Source organism: Sander vitreus, chromosome 5, assembly GCF_031162955.1.
Source record: "Sander vitreus isolate 19-12246 chromosome 5, sanVit1, whole genome shotgun sequence".
Lineage (NCBI taxonomy): Eukaryota > Metazoa > Chordata > Actinopteri > Perciformes > Percidae > Sander > Sander vitreus.
The window spans coordinates 5,681,421-5,703,309 of NC_135859.1; the positions used below are offsets into that span (position 1 = coordinate 5,681,421).

The window sequence follows — 21,889 nt, forward strand, 5'->3', positions numbered from 1 at the left end:
GGGGTAATCATAAAGAAAAAGAGACAACATTAAGAACACAGAATGGCTGCAGCTTGCTGATGGAAAGTACAGCAGAAAGTCTGAATCACACACCAGCAGCTGGTCCCGGTTGAGCCTGGACAAAGACTGGGCCCTAGCCTCCCTGTGGGGGCTGTAATAGACCCAGTCCAGCTCGTTGAGCCTGCCCTCGCTCAGGGCCCCTTCCCTGGGGTAGTTTCGCTGACCGGCCTCCCGACCAGGCCCAAAGTGCTCCCTGTTCCTAAAGTCACCTGTGTGTACCGACTTGGCTGCAGTCCCTGGGATGTCAGAGAACTCCTCCTCTATGCTGCACTGGCGGGTCAGAGTTCTTTTACGGCCCATAGCCAGCGCCCGCCTTTCTACCGGGCCTTCACAGTGAATGACCTGCACGGGCCCCCGCATGGGGCTACCGTGAGTATAGTACCCTCGATAACCCCGGCCTAGAGAGCCTTCTTCCTCACTGCCACAGTCTAAACCACTGTCAGGACTCTTGGTACTCTGGCGGTTGGGTCGTACCAAGCTGCGGTCGTCTGCGTTGTAGCAGTAGCGGCTGTCAGTGAAGCGAGGGGAGGAGCGCTGACGCTGCAGGTAGCGGGAGTTCTTGCCAGGGGTGTGACGGTTGTGCATGTGGGTGTCCTGGGGGTACGTCCTCCGCTGAGTGTGCGGCGTTCCCGGCCGGCCGCCCTCTTCGAAACACAGTCGCTGGCCCATGCTGTCCACGCAGTCCGAGTCTTCCTCGGCCACCTCGGGGATGCTGTGGAGACGCTTGCTGCGAAGCGACTTCTGCTTCACCACCTCCCTCTGGAGGTCCCAGCAGTCTCTTTCCTCGGCTAAGTCCTGACGCTTGTAATATGCCTTTAGTTATGACCAGGAGGCAAAGTTCCACAATTTCACAGTTCAGTTAGTCAGTTCAATTCAAAAGGTTCAGTTTAGATTTTTTTTTGTGAGGAGGGTTGAAATGTTTTTTTCGGAGGTTTTAGAACAGGCAGGAAACAACACAGTATGTGAATAGAACAAATGGGGGGGAAAGACAAAATAAAGACAGAATTAGTTATTTGTGGCAATGTAGTAAGACATGCAGTCTCATTCCGTGAGGAGAAAATGGCATGCTCTGAACAGGAATCTCAAACTGAGCGTGGGCACGGAGGTTAAAGGAGAATTCCAGTCAATTTCAACACGTAGCTCTGTTGTTTGGAAATTTGGAGTGCTGTCAGTAGCAAGAAAAATGAAAACAATCGGTGCTGCCTACACCGTGTTATCCCCCTGCTAGAGTTAGCACCCAACAGGCTTAAACAGGGCAAGTTTTAAACTTGTTTTTAGCATCTAAACATGTTCGAAATGTCATTACAAATGTCTACCCATGTGTAGTGATTCCTTCCGAGGGAACACAGCGAATCTGACTGCAGTAGATGTGACAGAAAGGCATCAAAGTTGTGTTAATCCATACCTGTTTATATTACTGTTTATTTCCTGTTTTCCGGTGAAGTCCACACTAGTCGATTGTCGAACTCATACAATCCAATATTCCAAAACGTATTTCTTTCACAAAAAACGATTTTCCATTGTTATGTCCTTAGTAATGACTATGTAGCAACAGGCTGTAACCTGACACCACAGTGGAGCCAGCAGAGCTGCAGTTTAAAGGGGTGGTTCAGAATTTTGGACATAAGACCTCATTTCCAAGTTAGCCAGTGTGTTATTTATAAGCGGAGACAGTTTTCAACACTTTTCATCCAGTCCTTCCAGTTGCAGAGTTCGCTGGTGCTAGGCAAGCGCAAGTCAACAGTATCTGCTAGCCTGCCACTAAAAACAGTCTTACCGACTTCACAGTATACCAAAGGCAAATAAATTATAATGGCAGACTATCAATGTATATGTCTGTTGATAGAATAATCTTAGAAATAAAACTACCCTTGCATCGCATTGCAATAGTTATACTTTGTTCCCTGTAGTTGGTAGCTACAGCAGCGGCGGAGTGATATTACTTGACAATCACACTATTGTCACTCTTCACAATGCATTGAACTATAACGTTATCTCCACTAACGTTGTCAGTTTCAATCGATCAGTAGCAGCTAGGCTAATGTTATGAAAGGGGCTAGCTTTATTAGCTAGCTAGAGTAGCCTACCAAAGGTTATTACCTGTTCATCAGTAGCTGTTGGTGCATCTGGAAATACGGATGGAACCATATTCGTTGTCAGTGACTTGTGGTCCTTTAGATTGCGGGGTTTTTCAAAGTCGTCTGGTCTAAAATGATCACTACAAATTCACAACTTGAGTAGAGTCTCGACCGGTATCTCGATGTGCAAGCTAGCAGCAGCAAGAAGCCACAGTTGGTTCCTTTCTGGATCTCGCAATGGAAATTTGTGGAAACTTTGTGGTGCCCATCTGTAGCGTTTATTTTTACAATTTGTAAATGCACACTGAATCACCATGTTGCCTTAGTTTCCAATCCAATGCTTCAATACCAATGTACAAGGCTACAACTACTAGGTGTCCCAACTGTAGTGCGCTTCTCTGTTTACTTTTCGGTGCAGTACTACTAACAAAGTAAAATTCCGCCGTTGCTGAGAAACTAGTCCCTCAAAATGTAATGCGATCATTGAGATGCAAGGGTAGTTTTATTTCTAACATTATTCTATCAACACAGACATTGACATCGATAGTCTGGCGTTATAATTTATTTGCCTTTGGTGTACTGTGGAGTGGATAAGACTGTTTTTAGTGGCAGGCTAGCAGATACTGTTGACTTGCGCTAGCCTAGCACCAGCGAACTCTGCAACTGGAAGGACTGGATGAAAAGTGTTGAAAACTGTCTCCACTGATAAATAACACACTGGCTTACTTGGAAATAAGGTCTTATGTCCAAAATTTTTAACCACCCCTTTAAGAGTTCAAGTGCAGTCGCACATGCGCATAGGTAACTAAGCAACAGTGGGCTCTTGAACTTTTGACCTGCTGCAGCCGGCCACTCTGCTCTACTGGCTCAGCTGTGGTGTCAGGTTACAGCCTGTTGCTACATAGTCATTACTAAGGACAACACGTTTTTTTGTGGAAAAAATACATTTTGGAATATTGGATTGTATAAGTTTGACAATCGACTAGTATTGTGAGTACTACTCAAGAGGTATGGATTAACACTTTGATGCTTTTCTGTCACATCTACTGCAGTCAGATTCGCTGTGTTCCCTCAGAAGGAATCACTGCACATGGGTACTTGTAATGACATTTCGAACATGTTTAGATGCTATAAACACGTTTAAAACTTGCCCTGTTTAAGCCTGTTGTGTGCTAACTCTAGCAAGGGGATAACACGTGTAGGCAGCACCGATTGTTTTCGTTTTTCTCGCTACTGACAGCACTCCAAATTTGTGTGAAATCGACCAGAATTCTCTTTTAAATGTAGAAAAAGTGAATTTCACTTGTGAGAAATTAGAAATATCCAAACAAAAAACAAAAAGTGAGTGACAGGCGTAGTAAGTGCCACAGGTGAGGGATGAATGAAAACATCAATGTGGATGAAATGGAAAAAATAAAAATACAACATGAAGCTGAGAAAGTGGAAGAATCAGCTTACACATACTGTATAAGGACACTTCTGTAGCAACAATATCAACTGTAGTGAAACATATGTTCAGAACGTCCGTCAATGTGCTCACAGAAAACAACAGAGGCAAATTTGACAATTCATCTTCAACTATTACCTTAATGGTATCTATATAAAATGATTAGATCATTACTGCAAATATTTTAAAATAATAATGTGTTTACAGAAATATAAAGGGGGGGGGGGGAGGGAGGGGATGTTTAATGTGCAACAGTGATTTACAAATAGATGGCGATGACAAAAAGGAGATGCAGCATTGGTGTATTAAAAGAGTTAATACACTAATGACTACCCCTCATGAACACATCACTGTACACATTGAACTGGACAAAAACAGGGATAACCTAACCAAATGACTTTGTATTGACTTCTGGTAGCAAGTCTACTTTAATACAGAGGACCAATCAGCAACTAATGTTTACCCCTCACTCTCATAACGTGATGCTTTTTTTTTTTTTTATCATGATGGCAGATTGCCTTTTCATCCACACATGCCCACACCCCCACTGACAGACCAAATGAAGACAGGATCATGTACCGACAATGTTAACATTTACATCCACAATAGAAAAATTAAACCTTAGGACATGACAGACATAAACAAACGTGAATATTTCCATTTAAGTACTCACTTAAATGAGATTCCCATATGCACTTGATGATCCTTTGATACAGTACAGTATATTAAAATGTGCACTTCAATATCACATTCGACTTTAACACTTGTAACACTCCTTTGGTGCGGTATAAAAAGCATCAAAATGCAATGCAAACCATAACAAAACATTGCGCTTTTTGTTTACAGCCTTCCCCCCCTTTAGCATGCGGTACAGTAATGTATACACAGCCATTCCCATGAGATCAGCCTTGATTGACTACAGCAGTGCTGGAGGGGCAGGGGGGTTGGAGCAGGCTGGGGTAGGGAGGCTGACTCAGCTAACACAAGGCAGGGGAGCTCAGCCAGGCAAAGCCACGACGGGCCTGGTTGTAGAGCCCCGGAGAGAGAACAGGTACCTCTACAGGTGGCAAGACCCTCTCTCCCTCCCTCCATAAACCCCTGTCTTCCCCACCGTCCTCTGTCCTCCCCCTGGCCACTACAGACTGAAAGGTGTGCAGTATGTACCTTAAGAGTGTTGTGAGAGTTGATACTGCGCCTACGGCCCTCCTCCAGTTGCATCTCAGAGTAAAGATCTTCCTCATCTTCCTCCATTATGTCGGACAGGTCCGAACCCCGGCTACTCTCCGTGTGGTACTCCTCACTGTGGCTGTAGTGGGGATGATGGTGCTAAGGGAAAACAAAGAGAGAGAACATTGAAAGGGAGCATATTGGGTAGAGATCAACAGGTTTTAAATTCTTATCTTTATATATTGGTGACATCTAGGGTGCTGGATTATGTGGCAATACTCACCATTACCAAAGAGATGAAAGGAAAGTGTCTACACTCTACAGAGACTCAGAATACCACAGCACTGTCTGATTAGCACCAAATGATGGCACCTAAAGACTCGGACAACTCAATACAAGTGCAGAAGCAGCTATAAACTCCAAATTGGCTGGCCAACATGCAGAAAGCCAGTATGCAGTGTTCACAAAGTGTTGTGTGCGTTGGTAAAAACTCTCGTATAGCTAAAATGATGCAAATGTGTTGCCAAAGTAAACTGGATTAGTTAACACTTGGTAACGACTTTTCCTCCTTCCCTTAAAAGTATTTATTTGAACAGAAATGATGTATACAAGATTCTAAAAAATATAATTTTGATGCAACACAGATGCAGACATCATTACAAGGGGCTTCATTTTGATATGATGGGATGTGATTTCATTCAACTTGATTTTGCCTACATATAGGTACCGATTCCACATTCTTCCCAGAAACAAGTGATACGCATTCACTGATAGTCTGTAAAGTACCTGTCTGCCCAACTCTGAGCCTCTGAGGAATTCATCCACCGAGGCTCCTCTTCTCCTCGCATGAGGAGAGTCGTAGCCATCCTCCTCCTCGTCAGAGTTGAGTGGATGCAAGGCGTTACCTCGCTCGCTAAAGATGTTCCTTTTCTCAACCTGATAAGAGAAAAATGTTAGACATTTAGATTGAACAGGAAAATACTTTGAACATCTATGAACACCAGGATGAGTAGGTCAAAAGTTGCAACAAATTCCCGCACACTGTGTAACTTGCAAAGATAAATTTAATGGCAACGTTTCGGTATTGGCTTTTTGCCTGATGAAGATCTAGTACCCAAACGTTGACATTAAATGTATCTTTGCAAGTTAGACGGGTGTGCGGGAGTTTGCTTGCAACTTTAGACATCAAACGTAAAAAAGAAGAAGCCAATACTTGTTGTGTTAATGGTTTTTAAAGCAGGCTGATTTTCAGAAACAAGTGAAATCATCCAGGCTCTATTCTAGAACTAGATTATATCATGTTTACATGAATACTGTTATAATATAAATTATATAATTAAATCCCCCACACACCTGGTTGCCCTCGGCAAACACTCTCTGGGCAGCTTCTCTGGCCATGGCCTTGGCGATGGTGTTGGGGATGGGGACTCCCTGAGGCTGTGGCAGGATCCTCTGAGGAGAGGGGGATCGCCGTGGCTGGAAATGTGGCGGCTCCAGGTTGGGTCCACGCATGGGAGGCAGCGGAGAGGGGGATCGCTCCCAAGGCTGGGCTGTCCGCAATCCCACCTCATGCTCTTTGGTTTCGGGCTCTCTGGCACTTACTAACGGTTTGGACTTGGGCATGGGGTGGCACTGGAAATGAGGCTGGGAATGAGAAGGGGGTTGGCAGACGGGCTGCGAGTGCGGCTGTGTGTGGGGCAACGTGTGGGGCTGGGTTCGAGGCAGAGGCTGCACCTGGGGCTGAGGATGATTCAGGGGGTACGTCGACGGATAAGGAGGATGGGTTTGTGAGTGTACTGGATGGGACTGCGGGAGCGCCATAGTGTGGGAAGGTGCAATGGTTCGGTGGGAGAGGCGTGGAGAGCCCAAGAGATTGTGCGGGATGACGGCCACGGGCGAGTCCTGGGACTCTCCTTGTGTTGATAACGTCCTTACAATGAGTTCCCTGGCCTCCAGACACTGGATCCTGTTTAACTCCACAGTCGTATAGTCGGCTGTGGGGTATAATACCTCTGCTATCTGTATTCACAAAGGAACCAGAGAGTCCTTACCAAAGGGCAATTCAGAACGACAGCATACAAAAGAATTTACTCTGTAACCCAACCATCATACAAACTGCATGCATTTCTAGCTCTTGTATCTGTTGGCTGATATTTGAAAGAAAATGTTTTTTCTCTATCCAGCATTTTGATTTGGGTTTACAATTAAACTGGAAACTGCTATGGTTGATACAGTAGACACATTTACACACACACACACACACACACACACACACACACACACACACACACACACACACACACACACACACACACACACACACAAAACACAACAGCTCCTTGTGGAAAAGGGATGTGATACTGACGCAACACCATGGAGCCTGCGATGCTTGTCCCTCGGGGCTGGTTATTTCAGCATTATATAATTTCTCCAGGAGATGGCAATAAAGCACTACTCATACAAGTCACAGTTGAGGAAGGCAAAGGCTACCTTTTTCTAAGAATTGTATTATAACACTTGTTCTGACATTTGGTACCTTTTGTCCCTTTGTGCACACGGCATAGCCAATTACACTGGCACCGTTGGAGGTTCCTGAAGACGTCAGAGGCGGCGGCTTCCATCTGACCTGCAGGACCCCCGGCGTCTTACCACACTGGACCTGCACCTCCTGGGGAGGGAGAGGGGGCCCTGAGGAGCACAACACACACACTGGATAAGGAGAGAAAAAAAGATGGCTCAACAGTGGCTGAACCATTTGTGCCTATTTGATCAAAACATAATGTGCTGACCTCGGTACTATGGACTTTCCACAGTTCTATTCAATAACCATTTCACAGCGGTGTGAAATAAAGCTATTCTCATTCTAGGTGAACGGTATTATATGCCTCACATCTAAAGTACTGTAGACTGCCTAAACTTGTGGTATTACCAAGAATTGTATTCAAAACGTAATGTATACTAAATACCAAATTATTCTAAAAGCATTTTCAATTTTACTGAAATGAACAGCTGGTATGTGCTGTGATACACTGAGCCAGTAACAGCTGAATGAAGCATTTATATTCAAATATTGTAATTTGTAGTATTATTTTGTTATATTTATGCTCATCTCTGTTCAGGTTCATGGTGTGTATTCCGAGATTTATTCATATTCGTATCCGGCGCAGGCGTTGGTTGAAAAAGCCAAGTTCGCCAACATGCAGCCATCAGTGTATGTACAGCAATATCCCGTTGCCAGATTCTCGCTGACATTATTTTATGGAGCATTAAAAAAAAAAACAGTTTGCTATTTCCACAATCTGTCAGTGCTGCCTGCATACTAAATAACATACCCATCTGTGCAGTGCTCCCCTGCAGTCACACAGTGAGAGAGAGTGAGCAGACGCAGTCAGCAGTATCTCAGAGCTGCAACGTGCAGCTGTTTGTGTGTCCGAGAATCTCCATCAACGCAACCTTAATCATATTTCTACGCTGACTGTCGGCAGACAACACACACAGTCTTGGAACAGCGGCAGTGGTTGTTTGGAGATTTCAATTCTTCTTGTCGTTTTTAAACTACGTCTGTCATAAACAACAAGCTCCTCTGAGAACTGAAATATTTCAGTGGAGCCACTTTCATTAATACTGGACACAAACAGCAGGTCACTGATTTCCAGGCAGGGAATTGGAGGCTGCTCCGTGTGAGAAATATAAAAAATGTTGTATGTATCGCTAACAAGTAACGAAGTCGCTTGTTTGAAGAACACATGCCGAGTGTGAAAGCCTAATAGTGCCGCCAGACACTGTCCACCCTATTGACAACCGTAACTCTGCCACAGACACTGACACTATTTCAGACACCTCTGATTAACATGTTCAATAGATAGATCATTTAATGAACTCTCAGCATGCCAATAGAAAATGTCACATCAAACTTCAGCCTCACTCTCTCCCTGTCCTCCCCTCTCTTTCTCCCTCACTACCTCTGTGTCCTCCCTTTATTCACTCCCTTTCAGCCTTTTTTCTACTCATTACTTGACTTCACTCTCCTTTCCAAGTTGAAAAATAATAACATTCCCAGTCCTCTGAGCACTCATATAAAAAGCAACACTATGACATGTCTGAACCAACAATTGGCTAACTACACGCTACCTATAGATTTACACACACACACACACACACACACACACACACACACACACACACACACACACACACCTAAAACATGTGTCATAAATGTAGCTGGCTGTGGAGACAATCACTTTTATTATATTCTCACATTAAAAGATTTCCCGTAGCTACACAGTCAGGCTCTGAGACCCAAGTTAAGTGCTGGCAACCGCAATGCATCACCGGGTGTCTCATGGGAGAAGAAGTCCCAGAGATCTACGCTCGCTATTTACACTAATTTGGCTTCGAGAGACACTGTTTCCAGTGTTAAAGCTCCATTCAGCAAATGCTTCTATGATGTTTTCTCATTGCACTTTTCTTTTTTCTTTTTTCTTTTCTACCATGCATGTGTCTTCTCGCAGCAGTACACACACAAATCCTTGAAGGCAATCTAAAAGTGGCTGGGGAAAAATGAAAATGGCTAAGATGTTCATCATGTTTGTAAATGGGCTTGAAGCGTGTGGCAGAGGAAATAAATAGATTGCTGTGTTGGATGTAAATTATCAGATGGAAAAAACTAACAAAACTGAGACTTTGGTTCAGTCCGAGCACTCTCGTCAACATTGTTTCCAGCCATCTTTTTTTCAATGAAAAAGCTCTGATAAACCCCACTGTACACTACCTTCCAAGCACTATAGTGCATAAACATAGAGGTGATTTTGCTGCTAAAGAGCCAGATATTTTTCTCAGTTATTAAAGAGACAAAAGGAGCTAAAAAGGAATGCTGGACTAACATTTGCCAGGTGGCCAAAAACATGCATGCAAAATACTGGATGTGTACATAACCAATGATTTGCTAAACAGTTTACCTCAACACGTTTATACTGCTTTGAGCTAAATGCCAACGTCAACATGCTAAAATGCTGATGATTAAGCAGGTATAATGTTAATCATGTTCACGATGGTTAAAAGTCATCACGAGACCACAAATTATTAGAATTTATCCTGATGGGGCTATGAATATCTGCACCAAATTTCACGGCAATCCATCCATTAGTTGTTCATATGATTCACAATAAACCACAAATCTGTGTTGAGAAAGAAAAGAAAAAGAAGAAAAGGTCAGGGGACTCCTAGAGTCATAAGGATACATTCTCTGGTATCTGTACCAATTTCAGACTGGACCAAAGCAGAGGACCGAGCAACCAACCAACAGAGCTAGAGACATGCTAGCGCGGCTAAAAATATCCCAGTAGGTCTAGACTTGAACTATACAACAATACACTGCATAGAAAAAAGTCAGGTAAAAGTGCTAACGTGAGTAATGTTTTGGAGGCTGACCTGCAGGCTGAGTGCAGAACTCCACAGAGATTTCCCTCTTGTCCCTTTGACCCATCGGAAGCTGCCAAGGCACCTGATGCGGCTGCGCCACAACCTTCACCTTGTAAACTGTCATGGACTTCAGGTTGAGGAACTTGTACTTATAGCCCCCCGCCTTGACCATGTCGTACTCTGCACCATTGAGGAAGATGGTGTGACTGTAGTTGCTGTTGCTGGGCATCCAAGAGAGCTCAGCAGAGACCTGCGTGATGCTGTCCACCCGCAGGTAGTAAGGTGCCACCACCACGTCCTTTCCCACGAGCAGAGTGCACCGGAGCTCGTCCGACGGGCCCCGGTCGGTGATGCTCTGCACTGAGATACGGTAGGTGTTGGTGGCCAGATTGAGCTTTTCAAGAAGCGACTTTGTCCTGCCCCCGTAGGGGACACTCATGCGCACTTCCTTGTCCACCAAGACATTGTAGCCACTGATGGAGCCCCAGCCCGGTGGGACCACAGGAGGATCCCAGCCAATAATCACACTCTTGGCCAGTTGTTTAATCAGGTTGATGCGGCGGGGATAAGGCACAATGTCTTCACCGACCTCGTCAGTGCTGACATCCAAGGTTCCTGTCCCGTTGCTGGAGGAGCCCAGGAGGTCCATGCCCAAGCTGCTGGTGCTTAGACAGTCTAGTTTACTGTCCGACAGCAGGCTGCTTATGCTCGTTCCCGTTCCTGTGCCGAATTTCAGTCTCTGAGGCCCCAGGCTACTGTGGTTGAGGTAGCCAGGTTCTTTAGCCACTGTGTCCCTATGTTGGGCAGAGGGTGTCTCCGCATCTTGGACAAATTCCACAAAATTGGATGGGACAAGTCCCCGCTGTCCATCTAGCAGCTCTCCTGAGAAAACAAAATAGTAGATAGTTGGTATTGTGGAGATATTAAAATAAAATATGAAACACTATCAAGGCAGGTCAGACCTTCGTAAAAGCCATCCTCATCCATCGTCCCGTAAACGTAGAGGTACTTCCCTGCCACCAGGGGGAGCTCTGCCTCAGGATGCTCATTAGGCCCGTCATAAGGATTGTAACTACAGTGGAAAAACATGAACGAACAATTCAACTGCAGAAGTCTTATATTTTACACATATTTCTTTTTACATATTACTCTACATCAGGGTTATTTTATGTCAACTGCTACAGTTCTCTAATATGTATGTCAAGGGTAAAGTATCTGCTGAATGCTGCTTTGAGAAACAAAGTTTGTTTCTATTTTTTATCTATTTATTCAGTTTTGTTGTTGTTTTTTTTTTTGTTTTTTTTTACAAATATGAGCTGAGGACCGTGTGGGTTGAAAGCTCAGGCCCTGTTTCACATATTTGTGCTCTGAGGATTCCAATTATTTTTTTGTGCTGACAGGTAATTTTCCTTACATAGAAACACTGAATCATCTTTAAGACCACAGCCTAAAGCTCTGTTAGAGAAAGCTAATAATCTTAGCAAGATGTGTCCATGACTTGTCCACACTGAGCAGCCAGTTCAGTTGACTGTAATTTAATGACATTTTTATTTTATACTCTTTATTGATTGAAATTACAATTTACACTCTGTTAGTACACACTACACACAGGCCTGAAATACACACAAAATACACACACACTCATGCACTAACGGAGAGATGTCAGAGTGAGTGGGCTGCGACTGCTGAACAGGCGCCCTGAGCAGTTGGGGGGGTGGTTCAGTGCCTTGCTCTAGAACACCTTGGCAGTGCCCAGGAGATGAACTGGCATCTCTCCAACTACCAGTCCACTTCCATACTTCGGTCCGTACGGGGACTTGAACCAGTGACCCTCCCTCCCCGACTGAGCTACTGCCACCCCTAAAGAGGTATGTAAAGGATTTGGCCACCTTCTCTTGTTAATGATCACCCTCTCTTAGGATGTTAACGTGTTGGGGGGGTTTGTGTTATGTTAGCACAAAGCTCCTCTTAACACTTACTCTGAAAATGCACTGAAACCACTGAAAATATTTTGATAGTTATAAGGACTTTTAAGAACTTGTTGGAAACAGTAAAGAGTCTCATCCTGCACTGACCTGATTACAAAATCCAGGAGGAGGTTGTATTTGTTGTCTGTGTTCAGTGTTTCAAATGAAACAAGATACACTGTGAAGTAGTAGTAGGTGAATAAGTAGTTGCGTGTTGTGTGTACGTACCTGTACCGAGCAATACACAGACGAACCTTCCCCGTAAACCTCAGTTTGGACCTGGTAGTTGAGCTGAGCTCTTTGTCCATCTAGAAAACGCGGAACAAATAACACAACATCAAATTCTCCTTCGCTGTGTTTTCACCTTTCACCTCATATTCAGAAAACCAGAGTGACAAGCATTCAAGCTTGGTAAGTCAAAAGGATTTCGCAACAAAGCAAGTTGCCAAGATGTTCAGAGATACTGAGGTATGCTGGATCTGTAAATCCTGGTGTCTGTGCTCTGGAATTCGCAGAAAGTCTTACAAAAAAGTAAACAAAAAGCACATAATATACATATTTCTTTTGTTTAAATTTTTCACCTCCTGTGAACAAAAAAATGTTTTGATCAATCCCAAATAGCCGGCCTGCATGAGTAATACCAGGAAGCCTGCTGCATGGATTTGCTCTTGTTCAGCCCAAACACATTACTTAGATTAAAATGAAGCAGCATTTTCCCCAAAATTGTTACAAACTGCTGTCTATACTAAATGATAACAAAGGCATAAGAGAGGTAACATATCTAACACTGAGTTGAGCTCACTTAATGCTGTATAGGACTAGATATGCTGTTCCTGGAAGTTCACATACCTAACAACAGGATTTCATTTAGGGAAACAGGGCTAAAGCTAATCTAAGTTGTTGGGGATTTTTCGCTTGAAGTTTGTTAGACACATTTATTTTCTATAGATGTCATGCAAAGTGAAAATGGAGAAATGTGCAATAAAGGAAAAGCCATATGGGCCACAAACGGACACTATCAGATACCTCAGCGTGGGAAGCCCGTGCTGGGCTGCTGACTCGGCCGCGAGTGAGGAATGTTGGCTTGACAGAGAGGAGCTCAGGCTTGTCTCCACTGATCTGGAGTGGTCGAATGAACTCAGATATCAAAGATCTGCTTGTTGGAGCCTCATTGCCTGTGGAACAAACAGAACTTATCTCACCAGATCTTCACATCACAATGTAACAGAACTTATATCAAACGTGTGACCAAAAGAGAGAGCGATGCAGAAAAAATAAACAGTATCTCAACATTTTAACATTGTGTAACGGTAATGTAATGCAAAAAACAAAAACAGTACAAATACCAGTAATAGTACCCATACTTAATAACCAGCTGATTAGGGCTGCCCCTTTTAAGTCGATATTAGTCAACTAATTGGTCATTTTGGTGTTAGTCATCTAAAATTTCTTTTCATTTTTCATGCTGAATGACTTAATTCCAAGAAAACGTATGAGCACATCTCTGGTAAAGATTGAAAGTGGTGCTTTTGCAAGATTCTTTGTGGAGAAAGTCAGTTTTACAGATCTGTCGATTAAATCATATGAGTGTTAGTCGACTGAGAATGTCTTTAGTCGTGGACAGCCCTACAGCTGATTGTATGTTGTACATATATTAGGCATTCACCTGCACTAAGACATGATGAACTACTAACTCTCCTTTTGAAGGTACTACAATTTAAATACATGTTTTTGAGCAGGTGTCATTTAGGTCGATATCTCACAGTACTGTACTCTCTTGTAAAAAATTGTAAAGATATTTAATAAATTAAACTTGATAGCAAGAGCTGAAGGATACTACTGTAATTAGTGAAGCATTTGGGAATTAACAAAAACAAGTAAAAAACAAACAGAGAACAAGTTTTGCCAGCTAGAGGCTATTTCTCACTGTGACTGATTATTTCATAAACAGTTTGTGTTTACTGCGGATTAAGTCAGAAGCCTCTTGGACTTCTAATTTCAGCTGCAATTCTTTCCATTATGAAGGAACTGACTCCTCTTCCAATATGTTCAGTGTGCAGTTACTGCCAGCAGCTCTCACGTGACAGAAATGATGCATTTATTCAATTACACAGCACTTTAGTAAGAGTGGGCTACATCAAGCAAAAATGAATATGGTTTTTATTATTTATTGTAAATATAAGTAAATATCCCATAAAATGAATATCAATACATATTTAGTTAATACATTTATAATGTATTAACTTTAGTCACAAATGAGATGTCAGCCCCTTGGAAATATGACAATAAATAAATATTACTATTTACTTGGCTAAAATTACTTATGTACTGATATATGAGCAATGAGACATATCTGAGTAAAAAAAAAAAACAAGAGATAAGGATAAGATCCTACCTTTTCCTATGGGGGCAGCCAGTCCATTAAGGAGCTGTGAGAGGGATTTGTTGGGTGACCCAGGAGATTCACATAGAGTTAGGGGTTCAGTGCTGAGGATATCAAACTTCCCAGCCTGGAGCCGGAACTTCTCCAGCTCTTTTGACAGGAGGTTGAACTGCTCACTCTGAGACCGACATTTTTCCTCCAGCTCGCGGACTTTGGCCTGATGGTGTTGAGGGAGGAGAGTCATCAAGAGAGGAGTGAGAGAGACAGACAGAAGGACAGACAGACAGACAGACAGACAGGGGCAGGGAAAGAAAGGATGGGAAACAAAGGAAAACAACAGAAGACAAAATAAGGAAACCACAGGATGCAGGACGGAACATTCCGCACACAGAAATACTAGAGTACTGTACACACAGTACAGCAGGTACGTATACGATGCTATACGTCTACTGTCTACACACAAATAGAACATGGAATAAGATTTACTTTAGTACTTATAACATGTGGATTGGCCATTGCAGAGACAAAACATGTTACAATGACTTGAAGACAGTATACAAATTGCATGCACAACTACAGTTAATGCTAATAATACTGAAAATGAAAAAACTTGTGTCTAGGCAGTATGCATACCCAAACTGCAGAGTGGCATAGAGGAGGAGGCTGATGATATTCTAAATTTTTCTTATTGTCAAGTAATCCCTTGAAAATACCAAAACCAACAATAATTTAGTCCTACTAACAAATATTATCTGTGTAGCCAAAGCCTGATATATATTATTTTCTGTGCCGTAGAGCGTCATTGTTGTCCAAAAGCTATTAAAATCACACCAATGAGCCACACTGTTGCACTGGGTAACATGTTCCTCCATTATGATGAACATGGGCATTGTGGTTTAAGTCAATGCCACATACTGTACAGTATCCTGCTGCTGTAAATACTCAACTAAGCAACAAATGTGTATTAATCTGCAGCTGAAAATAGTCCACAGCAAATGCATTATTTACTTCTGTTTGAGGAATGTTTCCGAAAGACTGAAGTGCCAAACTGGGGAATTCTTTTTATGGAAATATGTATTTGTGACAATACAGAATATCTGTTTGGAAAGACGTACATTGGAGATTAATGGACTTGGGGGACGTTCGAAAATATTGTTGGTAGTGGTCATTTCATAGGATTCATATGTAACAAAAACAAATAAATATAAATATAATATAAAATAACACCAGCTGTAAGCAGGAAACTTATTGCACAAACTAACACTGGTAAAATGAACATAATTGTTTGGGCAGGTATAATAGAAATTCCAGGTGCTAGAGCACTATTTCTCAACTCACTTCTCAACCTGAAACTGCAACAATCTGAACCGCAGATGCTCTGGAGGACACTGAAGCTACCATGGAATTTTGTTTAGCACTGCCCAACACACAGCAACGCCCCCTGCTAATACTCTATGCTATTCTGTCCATTTCATGCACACAGATTTTTGCTGGATATAACATGCTGTTAGCTCACAGACACCAAAGGAATTCCTGCATTTGTGAAATAGAATAAGTAAATTAAGAGGTATTAGTTTTAATAGCATCATACAGTTCTCAGCTGTATGGCAAGTACAGCTAGTAAAACACATGCTGAATAACATGCAATGCTACAACGAAAAAAGGATCACATGTACCACTGTTTGGCAATGTGATCCTTTGATAACAATTACAGTCTTATAAACTCAGAAAGCTCTAATATCTACTGTATACATCAATATATAAACGTAATGAGTAATATTATGTAGATGAAAAACTGAAAAGCTGAAATATCTGCAATGCATTAAGACTTCCAGACTTTTTATTGCAATTTATTTTACCAATAAAATAGATTTTCTGCATTCATTTATTGTAGTCTGATCTTTTTATCTGTTCACATCTAAAACACACACTTTTTAACACGTGTTTGGTCTTATGAAGTTAAATTTGCACACCTCAATGTGTTGATGGGCTTTGATTATGTGGGACTGAGGTCGGTCACTGAGGCCCCAGGCATTCCTCTTTAATTGAAGTCGATCCATATTCTGAATCTTTTCATCAATTGTTAAGCGAGTGTCGCTGAATTTTTCTTTATGATCAAGTCAGAAAGACCTCCAGTTTATGCTGTCAGTCATGTTCCAGACTTTCAAAAAGCTGTCTTTGATGGGAAATGTGAAACAGAGCTGAGTGGGTAGTAAAGCCCAAGAAAAGAAGCAGCCCTGAATATTTCTGAAAACCAAAGAGCAAAGAGCACACATCAGATTAGTTCTGGACTGATGTATGCTTTATGTTACCTTTTACCTTTTACGTACCACTTGTATATTTATCGTGTTTATCATTAATACAAAACTTGGATAGTGATGAATAATTTTGTTTGTAATGTGGTGTTACATCACCATACCTCCTGGGCCAAAGTAAACATAGGGGGTACTGTATACCCCTATTGACTATACTGGGAAAGGTAAAAAGTGTCAAGTAAATAAATAAAAACAATTCTGAAATACCTGCATGCTGTCCAAGTGGTTCTGTATAAGCATAAACAAACACCCATTCAGTAAAAAGAGATGTAGGAAAGAAATAAAGCACAATTACACATGTGATCACTCATACGCATCTTGAAAGCACAACACTCCTGAACTTATGGTCTGCTTTGACACCCACACGACGCACCACCTTATTACAATGCTAATAGTAAGAGATAATGGCATTTTTTTAAATGGATTTTATAATTAAATGTCTGTGACATTTTGTTCTTTACAATGTATTCACCTTTCTGGAAAAAAAAGGCTATTTACACAACTGTGACGTTAAGTTTAAATGCGTACCTCACAAGTCAATATATCAGTCAAATATTGTGAAAAGAAATCTTTATATTTATCCCCGGATTCATAGCTTAAAACATGAGAACTAAAAAAAAAAAAGCTAAGAGCATAAAAATTCAGGTAGTGCGGTCACAAAGAGCAGGAAATGGCTCTAGGTATACACAGGTCTGCCCCAGGGCTGACTAGTCCCTTATCCTGCAGCAGCAGCAGCAACCACATAAGCACACACAGTCAATTCCCCCCACCCCCCCCGAGTCCAGACGCTCACCTCTAACAGATGGACAGCGCCTTCATGTTCCTTTTTTGCCTCAACCTGAGCCTGGGAAATACAGGGTGCAGCGTTTCAGTTCACTTTCATTTATATTGCAGTTAAGTTTCAATTGAAAGCGCCAATGAAAGGCCTTTACAAACAAAATAGAAAGAGCTTTTCATTCATTGGTGCTCAGGGTGAAAATGATTGAAAAGAAAGCCACCATCTCTATGTGAGGCCACGATGAAGGATGAAACTTATCTGTAGTGTATTGTCACATTGTACCCTTTCCAACAGTGCCTTGATTTGAACAATTCTAACTTAACCACAACCAGCTCAAGATATTGTGGCTTTTTTTGCACCATTTTCACCTTTTATATTTTATGGGTTTTTTTAAAGCTTGTTTAATTATCAAAACAGTAAGTTATGCAACATGAAACAATTATGTGCACACAAGACAAGTTAATATAATCAAGGAAACATTTGTCAGTTTACTACACTTACCTGTGAAGACCACTTGCCTGAGAGCATATAAACTAAACTACCAGCCTGGGGGCCACATCGAAGCAGAGAAGAATGTTTGATTTTTTTTCTCATTTTCGTTTTCCCCGAAATAGAACATTTTCTAGCAAGGCTCCTCCTCCAGCTATAGCACCAGTTATAACGAAAACTGGCTCTTAATTTTAATTTTAAATAAATAGTTGACAAACCCTTATTCACATTGTGATACCTCTCTTATGCCTGTCTGTGGTATAAAAAAACAACCAATTTGTCCTTTTATGGGGGGTTATGTGCCAGTGTATTTCTTGGCTCTGAGTAATGACTCATAAAATGGCGAACTGTCAACATGGTGTGCAGTATACAGTGGGGAGAACAAGTATTTGATACACTGCCGATTTTGCAGGTTTTCCCACTTACAAAACATGTAGAAGTCTGTATTTTTTATCATAGTTACTCTTCAACTGTGAGTGATGGAATCTAAAACAAAAATCCAGAAAATCACATTGTATGATTTTTAAGTAATTAATTTGCATTTTATTGCATGACATAAGTAATTGATACATCAGAAAAGCAGAACTTAATATTTGGTACAGAAACCTTTGTTTGCAATTACAGAGATCATATGTTTCCTGTAGTTCTTGACCAGGTTTACACACACACTGGGCAATATAGACTTTCAGCTCCCTCCAAAGATTTTCCATTGGTTTCAGGTCTGGAGACTGGCTAGGCCACTCCAGGACCTCGAGATGCTTACGGAGCCACTCCTTAGTTGCCCTGGCTGTGTGTTTCGGGTCATTATCATGCTGGAAGACCCAGCCACGACCCATCTTCAATGCTCTTACTGAGGGAAGGAGGTTGTTGGCCAAGATCTCGCGATACATGGCCCCATCCATCCTCCCCTCAATACGGTGCAGTCGTCCTGTCCCCTTTGCAGAAAAGCATCCCCAAAGAATGATGTTTCCACCTCCATGCTTCACGGTTGGGATGGTGTTCTTGGGGTTGTACTCATCCTTCTTCTTCCTCCAAACACGGCAAGTGGAGTTTAGACCAAAAAGCTCTATTTTTGTCTCATCAGACCACATGACCTTCTCCCATTCCTCCTCTGCATCATCCAGATGGTCATTGGCAAACTTCAGACGGGCCTGGACATGCGCTGGCTTGAGCAGGGGGACCTTGCGTGCGCTGCAGGATTTTAATCCATGACGGCGTAGTGTGTTACTAATGGTTTTCTTTGAGACTGTGGTCCCAGCTCTCTTCAGGTAATTGACCAGGTCCTGCCGTGTAGTTCTGGGCTGATCCCTCACCTTCCTCATGATCATTGATGCCCCACGAGGTGAGATCTTGCATGGAGCCCCAGACCGAGGGATATTGACCATCATCTTGAACTTCTTCCATTTTCTAATAATTGCGCCAACAGTTGTTGCCTTCTCACCAAGCTGCTTGCCTATTGTCCTGTAGCCCATCCCAGCCTTGTGCAGGTCTACAATTTTATCCCTGATGTCCTTACACAGCTCTCTGGTCTTGGCAATTGTGGAGAGGTTGGAGTCTGTTTGATTGAGTGTGTGGACAGGTGTCTTTTATACAGGTAACGAGTTCAAACAGGTGCAGTTAATACAGGTAATAAGTGGAGAACAGGAGGGCTTCTTAAAGAAAAACTAACAGGTCTATGAGAACCGGAATTCTTACTGGTTGGTAGGTGATCAAATACTTATGTCATGCAATAAAATGCAAATTAATTATTTAAAAATCATACAATGTGATTTTCTGGATTTTTGTTTTAGATTCCGTCTCTTACAGTGTACCTATGATAAAAATTACAGACCTCTACATGCTTTGTAAGTAGGAAAACCTGCAGCACTTAAGTTTACAGCACACCTGACAACCTAATGGCTCTTTCTAAACCTGAAAGAAAGTGATGTGACAGTTTAAAGAGAATGTGGAACAGAAAGAGATAAAGAGAAAGTGGACAATTCTTTTTCAGTGCAACTGCTTCCTGCATCATCTACACGCAGAAATCTGCCATTCACCAGGAATACAGGGTGTTCAAGTGCCCCCACTAGGAAAGAGCCACCTGGCCACTGGTCCTCAGGTAATTGGAGTTTGAGAACCCTTATCTGTCTAAACCGACATTGTAATCGCAGATATCTCACACTCCGATACATGCAACTACAATATATTGCAAAGCAGGTGTGATCCTGGCTATTATTTCTTTTTAAGATTATTTTTGGGGGATTTTCGGCCTTTATTTATAGGACAGCTGAAGACACGAAAGGGGAGAGAGAGAGGGGGAATGACATGCAGCAAAGGGCCACAGGTTGGAGTCTAACCCGTGGTCGCTGCGTCAAGGAGTAAACCTCTGTATATGGGCGCACGTTCTACCAGGTGAGCTACCCAGGCGCCCCTGGCTATTTCTATTTATATAATGATTACCTACATGATGAACATGTTACCAGGGTGTATGTTTGAATGGCTGTTTAAGTTACGTCTAAGAAAAATGGCCTTGACTGAGGCTCTGTGCAAACAAACATAATTGTGAACACATTTTAAATTAAGGAGGCTAGGGCATTCAAAAGGAATGAGGTTTGGGTATTATAGAAGCATTGAACTGTATAGAAACATAGCATAATGCACACCATTTTTCTTATGGGAACTAGAAACATCTGTTTAGAAAAACTGTGTTCCACATGAATATGAGAGCATCTGTGGACTTTACAATTTCATAAATCTACTTTGCAGGCAATTAATTTAGGAGAATGCAGAGAGCAGCCAGTGTCTGAAGGAAGATAAGGCAGTAATGAGCTTCTGTTAATGAGAGGGAAAAAAAGCTGAGAACTCTGCCTGTGAAAGGCTGACTGTGAAGTTAGAGCAACACTGCAGCAAAAGCAACACTGGGCATACATACACACTGTTTCGAGAGAAGGCATTGGTGACAATTCCTATCACGTTCACACTATCAGCAATCTCAGCCATTGCTGGGCTTGCTTTGGCATTACGGTCAACTCCAGTGCACAGAGGAGGAAGCCCGACCATCAAATGGCCTGGGCCAGCATTTATGTTTAAGCAAGCCTCTAAAAAGTGTCATATTTACTTTGTGTTTTCAATGTTTGATTTGCTTGCTTGTAACAAACAAAGAGCAGTGCTCCTGAAATGTTTGATAAGACAGCTGAAGGATGGGGTTAAGAGGATGCACTGAGAGAGCTCTAGTAGTGCCAGTGATGAAAATGTTGAGAGAGGTGAGTGCTACAGCCTATAGAGAAGTCTTTCCTTTGCTCTGCTCTGTATATTACAGTCCTTGAGTAGACTTCCACCTTTGTTAGACTGTACCGGTGCTCATCAAAAAGCTCTTTTGAATCATGACGCGGGCCCAGGCTGAGCAAACAAGAAAGCCCAAACCTGTGGTGCTGTGAGTGTTAAGTAACCTGAGCTCCCTTACCTTCTGAAGAACTTCAATCTCCTGCTGCTTGGCATTGAGTACAGCCAAGGCCTGCTCATGCTCCAACTCTAGCTGCTGCCTCCGCTCTGCAGCCTCGCGCATATGCTGTCCGCAGGGGGTGCAGGGGTGGAGAGCCAGGAGTGAGGATTGGGAGGGGTGAGGAGAGGGGGGAAGGGGGGAAGGAGCATAGAGAGGGCTGCTGTTAGTGGAACTAAAACCCAACGGCACTGAGCCAACACAAAATGCATCTCCAGTCTTCTACTCCACACTCAGAGACAACACAGGTGTTAACATGTGCACACACATTACACATACAGAGGCTGGTTAATTAACAGTGTACTG

At 42.4% G+C, this 21,889-nt stretch overlaps 1 protein-coding gene across 3 annotated transcripts in view; it reads right to left on the minus strand.

Moving 5' to 3' along the window:
- rimbp2b (RIMS binding protein 2b) overlaps positions 1-21,652 on the minus strand; it is a 39,151-nt gene extending 17,499 nt beyond the window's left edge. Inside the window, exons 1-13 of one of the 3 annotated variants that reach the window (XM_078250178.1) lie at positions 21,548-21,649; positions 17,632-17,682; positions 14,536-14,740; positions 13,167-13,315; positions 12,369-12,448; positions 11,136-11,245; positions 10,183-11,055; positions 7,289-7,440; positions 6,609-6,771; positions 6,455-6,462; positions 6,106-6,384; positions 5,539-5,688; positions 4,750-4,911 (exon numbers count right to left, since the gene is read on the minus strand). In XM_078250178.1, the coding sequence (XP_078106304.1) occupies positions 4,750-4,911; positions 5,539-5,688; positions 6,106-6,384; positions 6,455-6,462; positions 6,609-6,771; positions 7,289-7,440; positions 10,183-11,055; positions 11,136-11,245; positions 12,369-12,448; positions 13,167-13,315; positions 14,536-14,740; positions 17,632-17,682; positions 21,548-21,649 (2,484 nt within the window). Of the gene's footprint in view, positions 1-93; positions 874-4,749; positions 4,912-5,538; positions 5,689-6,105; positions 6,772-7,288; positions 7,488-10,178; positions 11,056-11,135; positions 11,246-12,368; positions 12,449-13,154; positions 13,316-14,535; positions 14,741-17,045; positions 17,067-17,631; positions 17,683-21,547 lie in introns of all 3 variants that reach the window. The other 2 variants (XM_078250177.1, XM_078250176.1) reach the window with 2 other exon arrangements.
- Between the last annotated feature and the right edge of the window lie 237 nt (positions 21,653-21,889).